The sequence below is a fragment of the Amphiprion ocellaris genome, chromosome 11 (assembly GCF_022539595.1).
Source record: "Amphiprion ocellaris isolate individual 3 ecotype Okinawa chromosome 11, ASM2253959v1, whole genome shotgun sequence".
NCBI classification, from domain to species: Eukaryota; Metazoa; Chordata; class Actinopteri; family Pomacentridae; genus Amphiprion; species Amphiprion ocellaris.
The window spans coordinates 5,535,397-5,560,653 of record NC_072776.1 but is presented as its reverse complement, the minus strand read 5'-3'; the positions used below and the strand labels follow the sequence as shown (position 1 = coordinate 5,560,653).

The 25,257-nt window shown below is 39.1% G+C and overlaps 2 protein-coding genes across 4 annotated transcripts; one reads left to right on the top strand and one right to left on the bottom strand.

The window, feature by feature from the left end:
- Positions 1–290: 290 nt before the first annotated feature.
- piga (phosphatidylinositol glycan anchor biosynthesis, class A) lies at positions 291–22,201 on the top strand. 3 transcript variants are annotated; one of them, XM_035947832.2, is made up of 12 exons: positions 291–443; positions 1,975–2,457; positions 2,548–2,818; positions 3,375–3,507; positions 3,869–4,001; positions 6,655–6,861; positions 9,315–9,520; positions 12,028–12,058; positions 13,705–13,828; positions 20,369–20,486; positions 20,561–20,661; positions 22,068–22,201. In XM_035947832.2, the coding sequence occupies exons 2-12, from the start codon at positions 2,011–2,013 to the stop codon at positions 22,100–22,102; spliced, it is 1,806 nt and encodes a 601-aa protein (XP_035803725.2). In that variant the 5' UTR covers positions 291–443; positions 1,975–2,010; the 3' UTR covers positions 22,103–22,201. The 3 variants fall into 3 exon arrangements, with proteins under 3 accessions (XP_035803725.2, XP_054871260.1, XP_023125355.3); XM_055015285.1 differs by having other exon boundaries at positions 22,062–22,195; XM_023269587.3 differs by lacking the exons at positions 20,369–20,486; positions 20,561–20,661; positions 22,068–22,201 and having other exon boundaries at positions 12,023–12,058.
- On the bottom strand, positions 17,234–24,783 carry LOC111568108 (gastrin-releasing peptide receptor-like). Its single transcript, XM_023269590.3, has 3 exons — positions 24,368–24,783; positions 22,050–22,401; positions 17,234–19,234 (listed from the first exon to the last, which is right to left on the bottom strand). The coding sequence occupies exons 1-3, from the start codon at positions 24,781–24,783 to the stop codon at positions 18,920–18,922; spliced, it is 1,083 nt and encodes a 360-aa protein (XP_023125358.1). The 3' UTR covers positions 17,234–18,919.
- Between the last annotated feature and the right edge of the window lie 474 nt (positions 24,784–25,257).

Sequence of the window (25,257 nt, the reverse complement as noted above, 5' to 3'; positions counted from 1 at the left end):
CAAAATGAACCAGACTGGTCGACTTTTTTAGTGCTTCGTTTGTGCTGAATGGTGCCGTTAAAATTTTTGTTCGTGCTGCTATAGTTTGTGAGATATGAACAGTTTTATGTTTGCGTGCTGACGTCACCATCCCCCAGCTTGCCCCAAAATGACCCACACTGGTCTACAGGTTCTGTAGTTTCAGAAATAAAACTGGTAGTATTTCAGAAACTATAGCAGCACAAACGAAGCACTAACCACTCAGCTTGTTTGCTTGGATTTTTTTTTTAATGTTGGTGGAGGGGTCAGCTTCACCGAGCTGCTGTACGTCGTCATTGCGTCTGACGTAGACCAGGAAGTAAGACAACTAACTAGCTCGCTCAGCTAGTAGCAAGTAGAAATGAAGCTAAAAAGTAGTTGTTTATGTTTTTACAAGCTGCCACGACATTGACGTTCTGTCCACGGTAAGACAAACTGTACAATGGAAACGGTTTTGATAAGCGGTTAAATGTAAGCGAAGTTTATGAGCGTAAAGCTGGTGTATAATGAAGGGGAAAAACGCGAGAGAGCATAAATGTAGCTTACATGAGTTAACTTGTTTACATCAGTCTATGGTGTGTGTAAATCCTCAGTTCGTGCCGATGCGGTAGTAGTTTACTGATTTGACTCCATAAACACAGCTGATGTCAAACGGCTGTTTTATTGGTTATGAAGAGATCTGAACTGTAAACCTCTGCTAGTACATAGTTATGGTGTACTATTAGTGCTTCCAGTCCATTGTGAGGCGTTGTCAAGTCTGCAAAACACAGCTGACTCTTTGACTCTTGGACTTGGACAATATGAAGCCAGATACATGCATATCAAGCCCTCCATAGCTGTCCATAGCCAATCTGTCATTTTAGTGCTGAGGAATATTAAATATGTGCTTATTGTTGAGGCTGTAGCTTTGAATGTTGTTGCTCATCCCATTCTCAAATGTGAGGAGAATCACATTAGACACATTGAAATATAGTGACATGAGCACAGCTATGACCTCCATTATTAACACTTCCTGACAGTGTTAAAAGAGACAGAATATTATAATCTTTCTACCGTAAAAGTAGAATTTGTGGCAGATCACTTGTATTGGATTCCATTGAAGTATATTAAACCTGAAAAAGTGGCCAGGGAGTGTTAGTATCTTTGAGATTTGGGCTGCTGGTTTAACAGAAAAGGGAACTCATATTGGGATTTGATTTTTTTTTTTTTAAATTGCTATAGCCCTGTTGTGACTGCACTCTGCACTATCTGCATTCCTCAGCTGAAGACTATGAGCTCTGCCCTTTCTGCTGAAATATTCACTCTGAATTTCTCTACTTTGTTATTCCTCATTATACTGCAATAAAAATACAAAAGACAAATATTTCTCCATATTGATTTTGACATATTGGCTCATCCAGATTTACATGACAATAAGCAGGTAAGAAAAATATGTAGATCTCCAAAAGTCTGACAGTCAGAGATAGATTTAGAAGGAAAATGCCACATTTAAGGAGCACTGTTAGCCTCACAGCTAGAAGATCCCGGGTTCACGTCCCGGCCTGGACCTGGGATCTTTCTCTGTGGAGTTTGCATGTTCTCTCTTTGCATGCGTGAGTTTTCTCGGTGTTCTCCAGCTTCCTCCCACTGACCAAAAACATGCTGAGGTTAATTGCTGATTCTAAATTTCCTGTAGGTGTGAATGTGACTGTGCTTGTTTGTCTCTACATGGCCCTGTGATAGACTGGTGTCCCATGCCTTCGCCCTAAATCAGCTGGGATAGACTCCAGCACCCCAAGACCCTAATGAGGATTAAACGATGCATAGACAATGGATAGATGGATGCCACATTTAATAGTTTGAAAATTCTTAGCATTTTTTGTTATTAAAGTACTTACACAAGGTGGTGGTTATTCTGCTGTTGTTATCACTGATTTTATTTAGAGCCATTAACTGATGTCAACTAATTTTTTTCAGCACTGATCGAGTGCGGAGCTGTATACGGAAGCTACAATGGGCCAACGAAAGAGAGTGGCAGCTGTGAATAACCCTTCATCTCAGAGACACTCTGGGGTTCCTCTAGAGGCCCCCAGAGTCTGCAACAGAAAGCACAACATCTGCATGGTGTCGGACTTTTTCTATCCAAACATGGGCGGAGTAGAAAGTCACATTTACCAGCTGTCCCAGTGTCTGATTGAAAAGGGACACAAGGTGGTAATTGCCACCCACGCCTATGGCAGGAGGACGGGTGTCCGATACCTGACCAATGGACTGAAGGTTTACTACTTGCCCCTGCAGGTGATGTACAACCAGTCAACTGCCACCACCTGCTTTCACAGCCTCCCACTGCTGCGCTGTGTGTTTGTCAGGGAGCAAATCACTGTGGTGCATGCACACAGCTCGTTCTCTGCTATGGCCCATGATGCACTGTTCCACGCTAAGACCATGGGTCTGAACACTGTAAGTGACCCAGAGTAATTTGATGTGTTCGTATCATTTTGCCACACATAATTAGTTTGACATGAACCTAAAGAGCGTTATTGTTTGCAGGTGTTCACTGACCACTCACTCTTCGGCTTTGCTGACGTCAGCTCTGTGCTGACCAACAAGCTTCTGACCGTGTCGCTGTGTGACACCAACCACATCGTGTGTGTGTCGTACACCAGTAAAGAGAACACAGTTCTCCGAGCAGCACTCAACCCGGAGATTGTGTCTGTTATTCCCAACGCTGTTGACCCAACAGACTTCACCCCCGATCCCTCCCAGCGCCAAGATGACAGGATCACAGTTGTCGTGATCAGCCGTCTCGTCTACCGCAAAGGTGCAGAGAGGTTGTGGTGTCAGACATTGTATGAAGTCATTTTTCCAGAATTCTGCCAGTCACTGTTTGCTGTACTTATAGCTGAAGGGTGTGGTGGTGAATTGGACACTGGTCATGTTCTTGTTGGTGCAAGTCAGTCACACTCCATCTGCAAAAATATCTTTCGTTAAATTAGAGGTTGACAGACAGATTGGGATAACATGTCATCCCATTTTTATTACTAGAAATGTGTAAGTATCAGCTTACATGTTGACTCATAAGTACAGTACTGTGAGATGACAATACTAAATTATATAATGAAATTATTAACAGGGCCAATTTTACATAGTTGTGTACATGGGAGAACCTACAAGATTATTTTTTTAAGTGGAAAATATCACATGCAGCCCGTCAATACAAAAATATTTAGTTATATTACATGTTGACCACTGATTACATCCACTCAAATATCCATATACATATCAGCCTCAAAACTTCAGCCTTCACTAAGGCCTAATAAAGAATTGCTTTTCTTTAATGGTGAAATAAAGTGTTCACATTCTTATCTTCTGCTCAGGAATTGACCTTCTTGGTGGGATAATCCCAGAGCTCTGCCTCAAACATCCTGATCTGCATTTCCTGATTGGTGGAGAGGGACCAAAGAGAATTGTGTTGGAGGAAGTGAGAGAGAAATACCAACTACATGACAGGTACTGCTGGATGCTTTTTATTTCCTCAGATTATTTGATAGGGCGACAACTGAACTCTTTCAAGACAAAGGCAAAATTACTTACCATAACATGACCGCACACTGACAAAGTCCTCCAAAGTTTGTTTTAAATCATGTCTGTCAGTTTTGTGGTAGGATGACAGGTATGATTACACCACATCTGGGGATGACTGTCAGGAAGCCGTTATTTATTTGGAAGTACAGTGAAGTTAGTGCTATAACTGCATCACCGGGATTTATCGCATGACAGCAGTCTGACGTTGATTGACAAACAAGTGGGTTTGTGTGAAAAGGTGCAGGTATTGTTCATGGTGGTAACGTCTGTAATTGGAATTGTGCAGGGTGCGTCTGCTGGGGGCTCTGGAGCATAAAGACGTTCGTGGCGTTTTGGTGCAGGGTCACATCTTCCTCAACACGTCTCTGACTGAAGCGTTCTGTATGGCCATCGTGGAGGGAGCCAGTTGCGGGCTGCAGGTTTGTTGTCATTCATCATGTGCCTTGTAGCGCATCAGCTCTGAAAAAGAAAAGTAAATAAATACTTGAGGTTACTTATCGATTCATTAGAAGGAAGGAAATGCCTGTGCAGTCTTGCCCTTCCAAGGTGCAGTATTTCTCACGGTATCATTAAGTAATGATTGTGCAAGCTGCATTTCTTTTGGTTACAGTGGTTTCTAAAAGTCATGTTCACACATTAACAGACGCTTTCTTTTCCCCTTTTCCATTCTAAACATTTAGCTTCGTTAATTCAACTTCAGAATCATTTGTCTTTGTCACTAATAGCTATAAAACAGTAACCACAGAAACTAGTGTAAATCTTTATCATCTTCACTCTATTTCACCCCATTCAGCCCAACAGAACTGGCACAACGCAGCTGAAACTTGGCACAGATTTGCTGTGGGTGTGTGTTTGTAGGTGGCTGCCCGACTCTTCTCATAGCACTGCCTGAAAATAACTCACCAGGTAATGGAAAAAAGAGGAGATTCAAGATTGCCCTGTCTGTGAACAGTGTTTGGCACATAATCAAACTTAATGAAAAAAGAAGCCCATACAGTTGTACGTGGCAGACAGCAGCTAGCCGTGACGCAGACGCTCCCATTTGACGGTTGAGTTTGGGTATCTGGAGGAAGAGAAAACAGCCTTATCAGCGACTGTAAATATCAGTTAAATTTAGACTTGAAAGCTACACACAGAAAAGAAACCAGAAAAACCGTGAGAAATGATGAGGGTCATCCTTCACAGCAGCTGGATGTTTACTCCGAATACTTGTTGCTAGGCAGATAAGAAAAGGCATGATTTTGTCGTTAATTTTTCAGCCTTTTCCACTAGATTATCTTTCTACAGGAACTAGGAACTGATTTAGCAATTCAGGGGGGTTCCACTACAGTGACCAGGGCCTAAATTCATTAGAGCTATAAATACTGAGCTCAGATTTTATTTCAGACACTGTTTTTATACATCTGAGAGTGGACCAAAATATCTCCACAGAGATGTGAAAGACTCACTGCCCGTTATAGAAAAGCTGGATTTCAGTTGTTGCTGCTGAGGGTGGCCCAACCAGTTATTAGGTTTAGGGGGCAATTACTTTTTCACACAGGGTCAGGTAGCTTTGAATAGTTTCTTTTTCTGCAATAAATAAAATCATCATTTATAAACTCCATTTTGTGTTTACTTGGGTTATCTTGGTCTGATATTTACATTTGTTTGATGATCTTAAACATTAATGTGTGGAAAACATGCAAAAAAAAAAGAATTTGAGAAGGGGGCAAATACTTTTTCATGGCACTGTATCTCCTTCATCCTGCCGGTGACCAGAAATCAATCTTAGTGCGTTATCTTGAAGAATATCTCAAGGAGGAAAGAGATTTGCCAGAGGAGCTATCAGTGGAGATGCACAAATGTATCGTCTTGGAAGTCTTTTCTGCATCTGATGTCTTAGAGAGGCAACACAAAGCTGAAATATACACTATACAGGTGCAGGACTGACAAATGCATGTATAGAATATATACACATCCATAACACATCTCACTCTTCATTATATTCTTGTCTCCACTTTTGTGTCACTTTTTAGATTTCACATAAAAATATGTGACATCCGTTCATTGTTGCCACATTATACCAAGATCTGAATTGAATTGCAAGTGAATGTGTTCTGTAATTTGTCTTGAACACTGTTATGCTTGTCTGACAGGGATCATGAAACACGGCCATGGGCTATAAAAGAATTTTGACCAGATGATGCAACTTTAATTGCAGTTAATGCTTCTTTAAAACAATGACACCGTGAAATACGTGATGCGTCAGCTCCTCTCCCTTCGTGTTTCTGCCTCAACTCCTCCAGTTGTGTCTGAGGTGGGAGGAAGGAGAGGAATTGAGGACTAACAAAGTGAGAAATGACAAGAGGTTTCCACAGACTGCTGTGGTAAAACAAACCACCAAACAGTCTGAACGAAGCTTTCTACTTCCTTGAAATACATCCATTGGGACTAGAAGTTCTCAGATTTTAGATCTTGATGCACTTTTGGAAACAAGAATTTGCAGCATTTTATATAAATTTGAGTGGAGTTTATTTGAAAAGCTGCAGGGTGCTTGTGCTGCTTAATCCCATATATTTGTTTTGCTAGACCCCAAATCTTAACAATCGTCACCCTTTGATGCACAACATGGGTCAAAAGTGATTCATATTCAATGGAATATGGGTATCTTTCGACCCGGATGGATGGATGGATGGATGGATGGATGGATGGATGGATACTTTATTAATCCTGAGAAATTCAAGTTCAGAAGTTCATTCAACCCACTTATTCAGAATAGTCTCAGTGAAGATAAATAATAAGTTGGAAAATTATTATTATATTATTATTGTTTATAATAATTTTATTAAATTTTCATCTTGGTATAGTGACAGGGAGGTGTATTCAGTTTGTGCCAGTACACAGATTTCATTTTCAGTCTTACTTCACCCAGCCTTTGGTGCTGAATGTGGTTGGAGGTTAAACTACTTCAGGCATTTTAGTAGTAATAGTTTTGGAAGAGGAATTCAGATTTATAATCTTTATTTTAATTAAAGATCATTTATAGAAATGTGTGTTTGTATAAAGCATCTGTTTTTTTGTCTTTTTTCGAAGGTGGTTAGCACTCGCGTTGGGGGCATTCCTGAGGTGTTACCTGAGGACTTGATAACCCTGTGTGAACCCACTGTACGGTCTTTGTGTGCTGGTCTGGAAACAGTCATCGCCAGGCAGCGGTCAGGCTCCGTCCCCTCCCCTGCCTCCGTACATGGACGTGTGCAAAATCTTTACACGTGGAGAAACGTTGCGGAGAGAACTGAAAAAGTAGGTTCACCAAAGCCCACCTTTTGCCCCAGTGTCATTTTAAAGAACTTTCACACTTAGTTCTGCAAAGTTTGCTGTAGTGGGGTGTTTTATTGGCATTCCTGTATACGGTGGGCCCACCAACACAGAGCATGAGTCTGTGAAGGTAAGCCGACTCAGAGCACTTGGAGAGGACACAATTTATAGGCATGGTCAAAGGGTAGGGTGAATAGTGGTTCATTTGTGTATGGTTGCTAATCCGTAACAGAGTATTGTTTCAGCTTTTATGTTTTCACCAATGAAAGCTACCTGCAGAAGCTTTAGTGTGGAAGTAACAAATATGTTTTATTGAGTTAAAAATGACTTGCACCAGGGCACGTAACAGGTACTTTCCTCATATTCTTACATAAGTATCATCATAAATTATCAATGGTGAACTTTGACCAGATATTTTGTAATGACAATGTTAATTTTTAAGACTGAGCCGGAAAAGTACAGACTGTTCAGGTAGTCAAACTGAGTTACTGATCATTTTTGAAGGAACAAAATCATTGAGTTTTACTTTCAGAACAAAGCCACTGAAAATTTCCCTTCTCGCTTTGCATTCCTCTTGCAATGTGTTTATACACATGCATGATTTCATTTAAAAATATGTCTTTTAGGTTCGCCAAGAGCCCTCACAAACCAGAAAGATCTGCTTTGTAAACAAGATGCAGGATAGGGGATCTGATCTGATTACCAGCATGAAGAGTGCATTTGCGTCACAATCCTACTTATCAATTAAACTTAAGACAACAAAAACATAATTCTTGTGCACATACATCACAGGACCAGTAAACACTTCCTCTACCCCTCTGCTAAACTCACTTCCACGTTTCTCTCGAAACATAAAATCCCCTCTAAGAAACCTTAAACACACTTACTTTTGCCCTTTATTCACTTTCGTACTTCCTTCAATCAACATACTACTTAGAATATACAAGCTATTCCCTGGTGGAAGGAGAGCGAGTCAGATCCTCACGAGAACAACAGTATTTCTAAGTATCCCTACTTCTTACCTATTCTTACTCGTCTGTTTTAGGCCTGTTCTTCTCTTATTTTCCTTAAAAAACAACAAAACAAAATCTAAACAAACAAACTAACTAACTTATATTTAACTTCCCCATGTTCACAACCACTTACAGCAAACTTACTTCAGAACATGGATGGCATCAACTTCTTTGGGACTACAGTTCCACAGACCTCCAACACACAGTGACAATAATTGGGTTTTCAAAAGGATGCATATAGTGGCTAATCAGTAACAGAAGGTAAGACAACAAAGGGGTCAATATATAATGGCGGCACTTTTTGTAACATAGTTAACAGGAATCATAGTTGACATTTTTGCTGTTTTCAGGCCTAAAATTAACATATAACAACTATAACCAAACACCACATGGTAATTTTACAGAAAGATTCTTCTAAAATATTATATATACAATTGAGTAAAATTGAAATTGAAAGTTATTTCTAAAGCTATTGTAGTAAACCTGTTGACTACTTTATATGAAATAACTCAGAAAGCCTTGGAGTCTTGCCAGTCTTTTCTTCAGGAGGAAATGACATCATGTGGAGCAGGTCATGTGATCTGGAATTAACACACTTCCTTGACAGGTGTTTTGTAATGGGGAACTTAGTTGAAGGTGATTTCTTAGACACAGATACAATTTGTTATTTTCCATATAAAATTTGATAAATTCCTTAAAAAGAAATATTTGTCATCATTATCTCAACGTAACAACAAGGACAGAATCAGAACAATTCTTGAATGAGCTCACATTATTATTGTTTAGCTCATTAGAAGGTGGTTGTTATTAAAGTCGGACGGTTATTTAGTTGACATTTTAATGATATCCAGTCATTTTTTTTAATTAATAAGTGATTGTTTCCATAATAAATAATTATGGAATTTGTAAAGACATGATCATAATGAACATAAAAAACATGATTTTTTTTTTTTTTTTACTTTTAATAAAATGTATGCAAGATATAGCCTATGGACTTCAGAAGTCCCTCAATTATATACTGATCCATAGAACAAAAAGTGGTTGAATCAAAGGGTCTGGCAGAAACAAAAGGTAAGAGGTGAGAGGTCTGGCAGCCAGTTGAAAATAGCAACGGTGCGACAACAAAAGCTATGAGGGGAGTCTGACAGACAGGAACAAATAACAAAAGATAGAAGAATTGTGGATAGCTGTGGGAAATGGAATGAATGAGTGACACTAGCAGGAATCTCTAGCAAACAGTGTGGTGTTTTCTTCATCACAGATATACCACCCAGGTTACTGCAGCACGTGTAAACGTGTTTTCATGATTTCCTGGATAACCTCATTTTTCAGAGAATTCAGTTTGCACTAATGGTTCTCAGAGCTGAAGCTGTGATGGATGGTGGAGTGATAGAAGCTGCTCGTCTCTGTGTATTTCCCTCTCAGGTGTATGACAGGGTGGCTGGAGAGGATGTTCTCCCTCTGGACAGAAGGTTACGGAGGCTGAGGGCTCACTGTGGCCCCGTGGCTGGCTCCATCTTCGCCTTCATCGCTGTGTTAGACTTCCTCTTCCTGCTGCTGATGCAGTGGTTGGTGCCAGATCGGGTCATGGACATCGCTGTGGATGCTACCGGCCCTCAGGGACTGTGGAGGTGGGAAACAAACAGCGAAAATGAAACTTACTCCAAACGTGTGATGAAGCGAGCAGCAGAAAGAGAAACTTCATGACCTCCATGCCTCTGCCTCACTTCAAGCTGTTTACATGGTGGTGTATGTATTTTTTGGGGGGGCTTTTTTTGCAGAGATAGTGGAGAGAGAGAGGAAATGTGGGTAAGGAGAATAGGGGAATGACGTAAAGCAGATAGTCCAGCTGTGCACCTGGACCACTTGACTATGAGATCGGCTCTTTATGGTGCCGACATTCATTTTAAAACATGACCTCTGAAAGCTGAATGTGCTTTTGCTGATCGCAGACATTGTTTACATTTACTTATCAGAAAGACAACCTATGTGAGGGCATTTTATCTCAGACATAGAATGAGCTTTTATATTAAATCACTAAAATCTATGGCACTTCTGAAGAATTTAAGCACTTCTTTTATTTATGATATAAAGTAAATGCACTGAACAGACGAACTAAAAGGGCTGGGTAAATGGTTTGATTTGCTAATAAAAGTCAACGTTTTTGTCAAGCTGTATATCGGAACAAATTGTTTCGTTTAATTTAGGTTTCACAGATGCCACTCATTTGTTTTATCATTTTACGTGATGTTTATATGAAACCTTTTTTTCCCAGACAACTGGGAAATAAAATACACTTGCAAATCTGTTCTAACATGTCATTTTATTTATAGTGCTTTATCTCCCAGACACCGTTACAGAAGACAGGAGGCATTAGGCATCCAAAGTCTGAGAATTAGTTACGCAGAAGAGATTTCTTTGTGGAATGGAGTGTCAAACGAAACACAGAGTACCTGTGAAACAGGAAGTGAGAGATGGAACAGCTTTCAAAACTAACAATGGGAATTTGCATAACATTGTGGCTGGAGGCTTGAAGATCATATCCTGCCTGCCAAAAAACATGCTATGTCTTCATTTAAGGAGAGCCAAAAGTGAAAATCCTTTTAACTTTTAAAGAGATGTGTGTATATTTAAACTATTTGCTTTGCTTAATGTGTTTTAGTGCATTTTGTTGTTGAGGTCACCATTTCCATCACATGAGAAACTGCTCTTGTATCTACAATGTGAAGAACTTGTCCATGTCTGTCTGTAGCTCTTGGTATGAACAGTTTTAGGAGATTTTTTTCCCACAGTCTGTTTGCTCAGAACTGTTCTAACAAGCACTGTGATGCACATGCGGTCGTCTGTATCCGTGGACTGGTACGATGTGGGTTGGAGGGTGATGGTAGTGTGACGGAGTTTAGGTTTGTGTATCCCAGTCTCCTGTAGTTTCAGTTCCATCATTGCTGTTCAAACTGAGGTTTTGCTGCGGTGCTCACAACCTCAGCAAAGGCTAAAATGCAATTTAATGAGGCCTGGTTGGTTTACTCTATTTCTTTTTGGTTGTGTTGTGAGAGAACTTGAGAGACAACTAAAATATATTTGTCATTCCATCACTGTTACAATCCAACCTCTAGGGTCAGCTGGATGCAAAAAAAAAATCACCAGATGTAATTGGTTCGGGTAAAGCAATTTATTGCTCAGTAGCATATTTGACAGGACAGTGATCAAACAAAGAAAACAAAATTGGTGCCTGTTGGCAAATCAAAGAACAAAATAAAAACCAAACAAAGGCTAACTGAGTAGCTTATCTAGCTAAACACAAAGCAACTATACTCCCTAGCCAAACTAAAACTCAGTAGCAACACCCACCGCAAACAATAGAAACTAATACAAAAGAGTGAATAGTGCACAGAAATTACTAAATAAAACTGGTTCCTCTAAACACACACATTTAATACACAATATGCAAACTGAAGTTACGAATAGCTTCTCACTAAAGTTGGCTGACTGGTTACAGGAGCCACAGTCTGCCTTAAGACTGGAGGCTCCACACCGAATTATCAGCTGCCAACAGAAGCTCTGAATGTCCGTAGTCACACCTCAGCGACGCGACGGACCAAACCAGAATACACACAAATCACCCAGAGGCACCAGGGCAAACTGGTTACATCAAACCAGCCTGAGAGTTTTGGTTGTTGATATACTCATGTGTGATGATTGCTGGGGTCTTCTAGGAGGAGGAGTTGTGGTTCCAGACCAATCCAGCGGGTTGGGAGGTCTGGAGCTCCAGGCTAATCACTCCTCATGAGTGCCAGGTGGGATCTGGAGCTCAGTCTTCGGCCAGGTGTAATCAATCCACTCTCCACGAGCCATCCAGACATACAGGCTGTACAAAGCCTATTTCCCAACACACAGCCACCAGAGGCCGTAACAGTCACCAAGTGACCAAACTTTCCAGTAACTGTGGTTCAGCCTCACATTAAGCAATAATGCAAAGCTAAAAATGAGTTGGGACCTAAAAGCTTTACATTTAAATTATCATAATGGACTCTGGTGTTCAATGTCACATCTTTAATCTTTACAATCTTTAATATAACATTGGACACGCAGCAGGAATTGTTGGCCATGATGTCGTATCTGTGTGTTGCCAGGACAGACTGCTCCATCTGAGGACCCTCATCGCTCAGGTAAATATCTGCATTTCATGATTTTCAGCTAAAGACTGTGCGCAAAACAAACGTGCCATGCAATGAAATGAACTGAAAATTAGACGGTATGATGCTTTCATCTCCCCTACAGGACTTCTAAGTAGAGACTCTTTCTAACCATGGATAGAGTCTCTTCTCTCCAAGAGACTCATGCCAGTGGTCATTATGCCTAAGCAAAGTTCCTGTTGGATAATATTCTAAATATGAACTTTTGTCTGATTTCACTTTACAACATTTTTTATCCAACCCTAAACTAAAGTCCTGATTTTTATTTGCTTGTTTTAACCAAGAGGATTTTCAGTGTTTGTCCAGGCAGAGAAATGTCAGGTTGGGCATAAGTTGAGATTTTTTTTTTTTTTTAATCGTAGCTGATTGTCTTGACCTTAACCGTATAATGGGTCCTGATATGACTTATGTTATAATTTGGCACAATAAATAAAGCAGAATTAAATGGAATACTGTTTAATTTAACTTTTAGGTTTCATCACAAAGTATTTGACTACAAACAAAAAATACTACCACTGAAAAGTTTGGGGTCACTTATAAATGTCCTTATTTTTGAAAGAAAAGCTTTTTTTTTAATGAAGATAACATTAGATGAATCAGAAATACAGTCTAGACATTGTTAATGTAGTAAATGACTATTCTAGCTGGAAATGGCTGATTTTTAACTCGATGTGCAATGTGAGTCTGGAGATACTCATTTTCCAATGGATTTGGGTCACTTTTAACCCACGTTGCGCATCAAAAGGTTAATGGAATATCTCCATAGGCCCATTTCCAGTAACCATCACTCCTGTGTTCTAATGCTACATTGTGTTAGCTAATGGTGTTGAAAGGCTAACTGATGATTAGAAAACATTTGTGCAGTTATGTTAGCACATGAATAAAAGTGAGTTTTCACAGAAAACATGAAATTGTCTGGGCAACCCCAAACTTTTGAACAGTAGTGTATGATTTGGTGATCATCTCTCCTTCAACACACTGGTTGACTAGTTGGTCTATTTGCTTAAGTAAAAACCTGCAAGCACATGAAGTATAGATGTGAAAGAAAGAGGATGTATCATAACAGCAGGAAAATACTCATTTGGCCAATCAGCCTTTTCTCTCTGAGCATCAAATGGCTATAATATACTTCTACTGATTCCGTATCCTGAGAGAGTGGAGTGGAGACAAAAAATGAAAGTATCACACCTCTGCAGCTAATCCTCAATCTTGCTAGATTAGTCACTGTACCGCTCCCAAATCTTTCACCAGATTACTAGTGATCAAGTTATGTGCTGAGTAATGAAGGCTCCAGGGTTTAACAAGAGAGAATGAAACATGTCTGATCCAGTTTCATTTTTTACTGCTTGGCAATTTTACTGAACTGCAATTATGAATCTGTGAAGCAACATTTTCCCACCTCTAGAATTTTTGCTAGAAAGTTGAAAATTTATTGGAGAAACATGAAATCTGCACGCCAGATGTGATGTCAAATGTTGGCCATCTTGTGTTTGGGTGTTTATGCATGTCGGTGTCATATGTGCTTGTGAGTGTTGACCCTGATGAATGAATGAATGAATGAAGAAAAGCTAGTCACAGCTCAGTGGTGATATCATGTTTCCTCATGAATCTCTCCCCAGGCAGCGGCAGCAACAACAGATGGTGCTACACGTCTTTTCAACTCTTGGAGCAGCAGCAGAGCTGCTCGTGTCAGGCTCATCCACGTCCAGCTGGCATCACCCACCCATGAGGCTGCAAAGAAAGGTCTGTGTGTGCAAAAATGTCTGAGTGTAAAGGTGTGATGTGTCTCAACGCAGATTCTGATGCAGTTTAGTGTCTTCACCAGATCAGATTGTGTCTACACTGCAAAAACTCAAAATCTTACCAAGTCGGTCTTATTTTTAGTCAAAATGTCTCATCCCACTTGATTTAAGATAAATTCACTTAACAAGAGAAGGAGGTTAAATCTATTTTTGAGTGAAAAACTACTATTTTTTTTTTTTTTTTTTTTTTAGCATATCCGACTTATTTTAAGACACCTAAGGTTGACAATCCTGGTAAAATATAGCTTTAAATAAGTTTTTCCAGCTAATCTTAAGATCTCGATATTCTAAATATCACATCTTATTTCAAGAAATCTTACCAAGCAATTTTTCACTTGTTCCATTGGCAGATTTTTTCACTTATTTCAAGATAAAATTTCCTTAAAATAAGTTTTTTTTTTCTTGTTTTGAGAGGGGCATTTTTTCCAGTGCAGAGCTGCTGGGTCAATATATAATTGAGGGACTTTATATGTAGACAAACAGATATTGCACCAAGAGAAGCATGACAGTTTTTTGATGTATGATCTTGTTAGCTACCTGTGTAACACTCCATGAAACTAACCTGAAACACTGACAATAATCTGTCTTCATTAAACTTTGTCCTAGCTGCCTTCTTCATGACGGTTTTCTTGCTTTTCTCTTTAAGTTGCGTAATTTTACACCTGCTCCTGAAGTCCTCGCCATTAGCATCACTGCAGGTGTGGACTAAACCGCCCAAACTTCACAGGTTAAACTGTCAAATATTTTAGTCTATGCACTAATTGGCGTGTCTCTTGTAAATTTTCTTCCTGATTGCATAAAATGCTCTACACAGGTAGCATTTACTGCTATTCTCCTTAGTCTATAACCTCATGATTCTTAATAAGTATTAGAGTTGCAATGTTACACAATGAAATTATTCACTATTTTTGTCATCCTTTTGAAGCAAGAATACCAAATATTTGTTAATTCCAGCTACATAAATATGAGGATTTGATGCCTTTCTTCGATGTATATGATGCTAAACTAAAATGTAACAGACACTTTACACCATTTTCTATGATTTTTAAGGACAAAAACACAATGAATTGACTGAAAAAAGATTAATTAGTAATGACAAGAACTACGCATTGCAGCATTTCTAGGGAATAGCAGTGAGTGTTGCACTTGTTCCCACCACTCTTTGAGGTATTTTTAGCTGGTTACAATCTCATTCATCACTATTACTTTTCTGCCTCCCACCTTCACTTTCCACTGAAGCATGAATGCAGTCTTTCACAGTTCTCAGCAGCACGTGAACATCGTATGATTTCCTGATTAGATTAGTCAATCTAATCAGTAGCGCTTTCACATGTGACTCAAAATCATTCCCATTGTTATTCATACAATGAGAATGCATATTTGTACTGTTGTATTTCGTGTCAGGTGTTGAATCATGTCTGCTTGCATTAACATGTGTTATTGCAGTTATTGCAGTAGTTTTTAATACTATGATAACTTCTATCCAGGTATTTATGCAAAACATTTTTTATCTTTTTGGAATCAAGGGTAGAAATTCCAAAACAAGTTGGATTCCACTTAGAGTGACTATAAAATACCTATAAAAAGTATTCACCTCTCTTGGAAGTTTTCCCCATGGATTGTTTTTCCAACATTAAATCATGGTCAATTTTTTTACACAAATTTACCAAAAAAAAAAGAAGACTCTTTCATGTCAAAGTGAAAACGGATTTCTACATGTTGATTAATTAAAAATGTAAAATAAGTGACTGCATGCAGATACAACTGCCTAGAACAGGCTGGCGTTAAAAAAAGCTGACAAGAAATGCTAGAACGTGCAAAAAGAACATTAGTGAGGGAGGCAACCAAGACATATGACTCCTCTGAGGGAGTTGTGAGCTTTAGCAGGTGAGATGGGAGAGACTGTGTGAGTGACAAAGAAAAAGTCACTGTTGAATGAAGCTCGCAATAAATCTCAAATAGAGTTTGTCAGAAGGCATGTGGGAGACACTCAGATCAACTGGAAGAAGGTTCTTTGATCTGACGAAACCAAAATTCGGCTTTTAGGCTCTTGATGCAATATCATAAATGCGATTATCAGATCTCTTTAGCTCCTTCCTCCTCTCTCATGGAGGCCAGCAGCGTTAGGCTACATCAGCTGCTTTCAGCATCACACACCTGAACCTGCAACGCCACTGTTAGAGGCTGAGTTGCATTTTGGGTAATTCAGATACCAGTTGTTGTTTTTTTTTTTTTTTTAAAGAAATACTACTTTCTATAAAGATTCTATTTTGACTATTGACCTCAAACATGCCATAGCTAAGCTTTATCATTCTTAATCCACTGCAAAACAAAAAAAGGAAGTAATGGAGTTTTTTTATCAGCTTTGGTGATTTTTAAGTCACACGAGACATCAATGGTTTATGAATAAGGAAACAGGAAAGCAAAACTGAAAAAGGATTTGTGAATGAAGCACAGTGTTTGTCTTTAATGGATATGAATAGAATATGAACAACTTGAGCGGTATTGTCTAAAGTTATGACCATGACTCAGAATAATGGTTTTATATTAACGAGTAGAGAAAAGAAAAGTCAATGAGTGGAAGTGGAACAACATCAAGGGTAAAGGATATGAGGAAGTGAGTGATGGACTGTGTTTTGTGGCTGGTGTTGCTCAAGGGGAAATAATTTCCTGTATGCCACACTGAAAGGTCACGTCTGCTGAGACCTTAAGGATCTTCTTTGAGCAGATTAAAGTTGACGTTTCTTTACCTAAACGGCAAAAAAATAAAACTTCGGCCTTTAGCCAAAGTTCAGAAAAATCAAATATGTGCTGCGATTTAGAACGAAACATAGATTGTGACGACAGATAATGACTTTATCTATAAATCCACAGCTCACAGTGGGTTTGCCCAGGTTCATTCAGTGAAATAACATTATTATACAGAGTAGAACCTGATTTATACCTCACTTCTGAGCTCCATTCTGTTGTGCTGCTCTGTGGGAAAAGGTCAGATAAACAGAACAGTAAAAGTCTTTCCTCTGAGATACAAGTCAATTCAGCTAAAGGAATTACATTTTTTCTCACTGAGGGGCCAAGGTTTAATAACTGAAAAACTTTCTCATAAAAAGGGCTTCTGGAGGGAGAAATGTGTGTTATGTAATGTACAGGAACATCCTGATATCAACATATTTCCACTGAAAATAAAAGACAGCAAGTTCACTTCCCCGTTATGTAATTTTCATTTGATAAACGGTGTTGTCCTACATTGTGACTCATGATTGCACAAAATTTCTTTGTAAAGTCCACCCAGCTCTTGTTGAAACATCAGTCTTGACCAAAATAGTGCACAAATACACAATTAATATTGAAGTTTTTTATTTTTGCACTTTTGGTCAAAACAAAAACAGACACTCAGAAATTGTATTTTATGACATTTTTTTAAGACTCAACAATTAATGAAATATTCATGAAAATAATCAACAGATGAATCAGAACACTGAGTAACAGTTGCATTTTAAACACTTAAAACATGAAAGAATAATTCCCTCCTTTTTTGAATCTGACACATTTTTTTTTTCTAGAAATATAATTCACATTTTTTCCATGCTGTAATGCTTCCTCCAGCACACTGAGCTGCGTTAGTTCACTTCAACACGGCATATTATATATCGACTTGAATCAAGACATTTAGAGGAATATATATTACTTTTAAACACTTAATTCAGAATGAACAAATAGCCTAACAAAAGAAACATTAACCAATGCATCAAAAAGTACCTCACATTACATTTACATCACTACGATCATAAAGCATGATATTGGGCTGTAGCATCATAACATTTTACAACTTTATTACCAATAAATCTTGCGTAATAACTTTTCCAGTAAAGAGATAAGCAGTAATTACTGCCTGCAGTTTGACTGTTTCAAATGTCAGAGGAAATTTCTGCTCCACTGTCGTCGTCGTCGTCTCATTTTTATTGGCCTATTTTTCAGCAACAGTTACAGCTGGAGGCATTGTGTTCAGGTTTCCATTGTGCCTGTCAGTCCGGTTTCTCTGAACTAGATTTCTCAGGAATGCCTTGAGGGCATTTCTTCTTCTTGCACAAAAACCCACTGAATGATGAACTGACTGATCAAAGGTCAAAGATCAGGGGGGATCTTGCAGAGCGTTTTGTTCAGAAAGTCAGAATTTACTCTGTGATTCTGGAAACATTTCACACAAAGGTCCAATAGGAAAAAAAATGAAGAAGTCGTTGCATTTTCTATCTAAAGAAGCCAAAGATCAGCTTCATTTGACAACGCAATGTCCAGCAAAAACACCTTTGTAGCCATTATTCAGCACTATAACTCAGGAACAGAAGGGCAGATCGTGACCTTCTTTCACAACTGAGCTGACACAGAATTAGTGACCTTCATCTTCACCAGAATTCACAGCTACATCCACCGTCAGTCAGTCACATACACATAATACGTTTGAACTTCTTTCAAAATCTTCACTACATATATTTTATGAGTTTAATACTGCAATGTCACAGGTTTATGGAGACATTCTAGTTCAATAATGGTAAACTGTAGATAAAACTATATACAGACAACCAATCATCTGGTTGTTTAATGGTTTACTGCACAAATGGCACCTGAGCACATCTAATTTTCATTTCAAACCATAAATGATGCATGAAAATACTCATTTTACATATAAATAGTTGTTTTTTTTTTCCCCCACCAGCACACACTTAGAATACAGAGAAACCATCTATCAGGACCTTTGTTAATATTATGCCTTAGCTGTCAGGGAACATGCACAAAGAGAGTCTCATCTCAAGTAAACAGAAAAGATACTGTTCTTGGATTTGCAACAAGCAGCTTTAGATCTGAAGGAGCTGGATTTGACTTTTGATCATTTTGTTTTAAATAGCACCTCTTATTTTCTTTGTTTTGACAACTAAGATATTTTTAAACATGTTATCACTGTGTTCCCTGAAACTGAATGTGACTTGAGTCCTGATAAAGCACAAATGTTAACCTCACCAAATCACAGACTCCCTCAGACGGTGGTGATGTTTGTTCTCCCACTGTTCTGGCTGTACATGCGTCTTGGGGAGGTGCAGCACTGCAGCTGCTTGTTGAAGTGTTTGCTGAAGCTTTTGCTCATCAGGTACAAAGCAAACGGGTTGACGCAGGAGTTGGTGAAGGCCAGGATGCGAGCACACACGCTGGCGATGAAGTGGCCCAGCGACGTGTCTGCCTGGCCGTAGTGGTAGGAACGGTACAGGTAGATCACATGGTTGGGCAGCCAGCAGACCGCAAACAAACCAACAAACACCAGCACAGTTTTGGCCAAACGCTTCCTGGACTTGATCTGACCGGAGAGAAGAGAGAAAAAATGAATTACTGCATCTTCTGTCAGCAGGTTGACATATTAATTCAACCGTTTGTGATCAAACATCTGCTCACCCAGTGATAGTCCCATCAGATTTAGCTGCTCTTTATGTTAACTGATCTCACTGATAGACAAGAAAAGCACTCAGAGTGCAGTACTTTGCCAAGGCTGTTCAGTCAGTTCAGTATCTTTTCCGACGGCTCAAATCTTGAAAAAAATTTGTGGCAGAATTCACGGCAGTATAGAATGTGGCCATTTAATATAGATGTACTCACAAACAAAATGGCCTTGTGGCGTAGTAACAGATGAAAGCTTTCAATCAATCAGTATCATTCAATACACAGTAGGATTTCAAAATATAGGAGTACATTGTATTGACTGAATTGAAAAGAGCCATACAAATTATTAATGGCAGAAACAGTCAAATGTTGAGAAGAAAAAACAACCAAACATCTAAGATTTCTTCTTAACATTTGTGTTTTTCTCTGTATTTTCTTTCTTACCGCTTATTAAAAATTAAGTGTTTTAATTTTTCCCCTTCTACCAACAAGTGTAGTCACTTCGACTACAGGTGCAACAGACCTGAAACTTTGAACAAAACCCAATGTTGCGTTATACACTGATCAGCCACATCATAAAAACCACTTGCATTTGAAGTGAATAACACTGATTATCTTGGTACCTGGTACCTTGGTGCCTGTCAAGGGGTGGAAGAACTTAAGATGTAACTGAACAGTCAGTTCTTGTAGTTGACGCATTGGAAGTGAGAAAAATGTGCTGTTAGAAGGACAACTGGTGGAACAGTGTCAGGCTTATGGGCATCCAGGGCTCACTGATGCGTATGTGCTGTTAAAGGCTGGTCCATGTGGTCCACAGAGGAGCTCCTGTGGCACAGATTGCTGGAAATCTTGATCCTGGCAATAGAAGACTGTCAGAACACACAGTAGTTCACTGCAGAAAGCATTACCAAAGGGGATTTGAGCATCAGATCTGGACCCCGAAGCAATGGAAGGAGGCCTGGTCAGATGTGGACATTTGGGTGTGTAAGCATTGTTTGGTGGGGAAGAGATGATGAAGAGTTCAAGATGCTGACTTTGTCTCCAAATGTCCAAGATTTGCTGGAAAAACAAACCCAATCCATGGATACCAGAGATCTTCAGAAGTCTGTGGAGTCCACGTCTCCACAGCTCAGAGGTGTTTTAGTGACACTCGTGGACCTGTATAATATTAGGTGAGTGGTTTTAATCTGACAGATCTGTGTATATTCAGTGTAACCACTGTGTGTTCTCTTGTTTTCCCTTGTAGGAAAAAGCAAAGATCGGATGAAAGTTCTTTTTTTGAGAACAAGTATAACTTGGAGAAGTGGAAATCTGTTTTATATGCTCGCAGGAGAAATGGTGAACAAGGTAAGTGGATATAGAACTTTTCAACCTCCCAGATAAAATGCTTTGCATGTTCATTTATGGCTGCATTCACACACAGATGGTGATAAGCTCCACTTAAAGTCCATTTAGGTGCTGTTCTGTAACTTTTGATCATTTAATGCGAACTTCATCACATTTCAGAGTTGTCAAAGGATTGAAGTTTTTTTAATCCAATTTTAATTTTTTCTACTTCATGGCAACTAAACAAACTCAGTCACCTGATGAACATTGTGATGATCAAAAGTCCACAGCAAGTACTGAAACAACCTTGAGGAGAGACTGTTTTGTCTTAAGGCAAGGATCGAGCTTTGAACCTATTTTTTTCTTAATTTTCTTTTGATTTGTGTTGCAACCTCTTGTGCAAAGTTACATTAAAAATATTTGAAATGTTCTCTTTAAAAGAGCAGTTTGGTTTCCCTCACAACTCTGAGCTTGATGTCAAAATTAATACTGCTTTTGAGTCTTTATCATGCTTAGCTTAGTGGATCAAGGTTAGAAACAGTGATCCTGGCTCTGTCCAGTCAATTGAAAAATCTAATTTAGTTGGTTTAATCTGTACAAAAACAGAACTGTAGACTATAATTTGCAGTTGCACTTGCTGGGAGAAGCGAACAGGCACCCAAAAATCAGAAATCCTTGACATAGTGTTATTAGTCGTCATCACACAGGCATTCTCAGGCTGTAACCAACAATTATTTTCATCAGAACTGCATCTTAGTTATTTTCTTGAATAATTGTTTAGTTTTGCATTGTGTAAAATGTTAGAACACTATGAAAAATGCCCCAAACTTCCTGAAGCCCAGCCACATAAATTCAAATTGATGTTTGTATCTCAGAAACAACACACCATTTGGCAACTACTCACACTTTAGAAGCTGGTGCGAGAAAAGTTTTGGCATTTTTACTTGAAAACGTAATTTGTGTGACCTCACAATTAAGATGCGTAACACATAATCACAATGCCCACAGTTCAGGGCCAAGGGTCACCTTTGTTGTATGTTCAGTCCTTCTCCACCCATGTTTCCTGTCTCAGCTAACTTCAAAATAAGGGCAAAGTGGCCAAAAATAGCAGTGGATTTGATCATTTTTACCAATTGGCAAATCTCCTGGTGATTTCAGCTCTCAATTGCTGGTTGGTTTCAGAATGTCTCAGGAAGTAATGATCGTGACACATACAGTCAGGGGTCATTAGGGGCGTGGCAACAATTTGGTGGCATCTCAGGGGGCGACTTAATGTATTAATAGGTGACATTTACTCCATTGAATAGAGCCAGACTGGCTGCTATGTCCACTAAGCTGGGTGTATGGCCTCAAGGAAGAAAGTAAGGTCTTTCCAGAGGAACTGAATCGGTCTGCTGCTACATTCTGACCTGTTTCTGGAGGTGCAGGTGTCCCTCAGCAGGGATGTCCGCTGAGCTGCTGACCAGACTGCGAGCGATGAAGCAGTAGTAGACGGATATGATGAAGAGCGGGACGATGTAGAAGATGAGGAAGGAGGCGGTGGAGTGGATCTTGGGATGCAGCTGTCCGGTCTGGGGGTAAGGAGCACAGGTCTTGAATGTCTCGTTGGTGTGGCTGGTTGTGAAGGTGTGCAGGTCGGAGAAGACGGCTTCGGGAATGGCCAGAGTCCCAGAGAGCAGCCAGATCACTCCGACTCGTAATCTGAAACTGAGCGTAGCACTAGACTGGTGGATATCCAGAGGTTTCACAATGGCTTTGTACCTGAAGGAAGAAGTCATTTATGGGGCAAGATCAGTTTCTTCATTAGGCAACTGTAGAAACATATTTGATTGTCTGATTACTGATTTAAATTCAGTTTCTTTTTCTAATCAAAGAAATATAAGCTCTGAAAGCTCATCTCCCTGTAGATTACACACCAGAAGAAATTAATAATACTTTTAATTTGTAAGCGCCTTTCTTGACACCCAAGGTCACTTTACAAGAAAAACAATACAACACAACAGGCACAAAACAATGCATATAAGAAAGATGCAATTGCAGTGAATAGTCTTGAACAGATGAGTTTTGAGTCTTGATTTGAAGAGAGGCAGAGAGTCAATAGTTTGGAGATCCGGTGGGAGTGAATTCCAGAGTACTAAGGCAGGTGGAGGAGGCAATGTGAAGGGGATCAAATAGGGAGGAGTGAGGTTGTTGATGGCCTTAAATGTATATGTAAAGAAAATTGTTGAGAGCAAATTCAATACAGTTCCCTGTATTAAGAAATATCCTCTAATTCTTGGGAAATGAAGCAAAGATTAAAGGAAAGTTTGGCAGATTTAGAAATGTAGATTTAATTGCTTTGCTTTTATCATGTGACATTTCAGATATTTGAGAATTTAGGGGTTGAATTAAATGGTCTGAGACACAGTGGAGTCAGTAGAAGATGTTTTTGTCAACCTTAAAGCTTACTCAGAATATCAGAAAGTTGATGTATTGATGGGGTCAAAAGCTACAGAATCAACAGGTATAGCATGTATGTAGTCCTCAAAGAGGAGTTTACAACCAGCCTGCACACAAATGGAATTATTTGTGCCATTTCAATTCATTTATTTAGAAGTTTAGAAGGTGTTAGGGTAACAAAGACTCTAAGGCAATAAGAAGAAAATTTACAGAAACTAAAACTAAAACTAAAATATGAAAAAAAGAATAAATTTTTTGTTGATTAGATTGTGAGGTTCTGCTGTGATAAATGTGGACTCTTGATTTCAGAATGTTCTATATGTCTGTAATAGTTTTTTTCCTGGTATTTTCTGTTACAGCAACACATGACTGACTTTTTTAGACCGATTCTACTGTGATTAAACCTGATTACTTTTGACAAAAGTTGCAGCAATTAATTGATTATCTTGTTAGTTGTCAGCTATTAAATTAATAGATATTTTGATAATTGAGTAATCAGTTTAAGTATTTTTTAAGAGCAAAAAGTCAAAAGTCTCTCATTCAAGCCTTTTAAAACTTAATAATTTCTTTTTTCTTTTCCCCCCTTTTAGAGGAAATGCAAATAAATATATAATTCCTGGCCAGAAAACAACAAAAACAAAACATGCATGCCAGTCCCCTATTTGTTCATGAAATCATATACAGTTAATGTGTCAAGACATTTCCAGACCTCATCTTTGGCTTTTAGAAGCACTAATCGGCATTTGTCATATTTTGTAGACCAAACAACTAAATGATTATTTGAGAAGATAATCAATAGAATAATCACAATTGAAACAATCATTACTTGCAGCCCTATTTTATATAAAATCACATGAAATATTCAGTAATCATTCAGTCACATTCAGTATTTAAAAATGTAACTTGTCAAACAGAAACTGTTCTTTTGTAAATGTATAATCTCCAAATAATTTTCTTGAAAAAACAACAACAACTTACTAAAAAATCTGAGAAAAATTTAAAAATCCCATAGCTAAGCAGTCGTAGATTTCAAGAGGAATTTCCTTGAAAGAATGTTCCACTTTAATGAAATTTGCACAAAACACAACTCAGACCTTTTGTTCCATGTTTTAATTATGTGTGTACGATTTCTAAAAATGTATTGCAACGCTGCAGAAATGCATCCATTAAATAGACTTTTCTCCTGCCATGGATTTATTGAATCTAACGGATCTTTGGTAAATAAATCTAGAAGCTGGGAAGTTAAAGCAGTTCTAGAAGCAGCTCAGACAGTCTGGGTGTCCGGTACCTGTCTGCAGAGAGCGCGGTGAGGGTGAACACGGAGACTCCCACCGAGGTGAGCTGGATGAAGGCGATCAGTTTGCAGCCCACTCGGCCGAACAGCCACTGGTCCACCAGGTACTTGCTGGCGTCCACCGGGGCACAGGTGACCAGCAGCAGCAGGTCGCCCAGAGCCAGGCTGGACAGGAACAGGTTGGGCACCGTGCGCATGGACTTCACCTGCAGACACGTCTTCATTAGGGTGACATTTCCAACGAGACCCACGATGATGATGAACCCATAAACGGCGGCGATCCCGAAGCCCGGGAGCCAGATGTTGTACCGCTGCTGCTCTCCTGCTGAGTCCCAAAACGCTTCGGAGACATTCGGGGGGGAAGCGCTGCTGTCCTCGGGGGTCCAGATGAGCGGATCCTCCAGAGACATAGCAGCTGAGGACAGATGTGTCCAGTGTGATCTCTGCTCAGCCTTTCTGGCCGCTTTATAAACTACATTCCCTCCTGCTGGTGCGTGCGTCACTCCAGCACTGATGGAGGTAATATCTATAGGATGATCAGAACATATACAGCCTCTAGGAAGTATATACAACCCCCATGAAGCATTGTCATTTCTATTACTGTCTAACATTCAGTTATTTTATTTAGGCTTTTATTTTAAAAAAGAATTTACCAAATAAAGACGCTTTCCTCTAAAAGTGAAAATAGATTTCTACAAAGTATGTCAATTGACTGAAAAAATAAAATGTAAAATAACTGATTGCAAGTATTTACTATGACTCGAGGGGAACTGTAACTTTAAAATAAAAGAAAAAAATCTCAGAGAAAGTTTTCTTCTGTGAAATACCTAAAAACAAAAAGGATCACATGCTAAAATAGAAACTCTCTGAAGTTAAAGATTAAG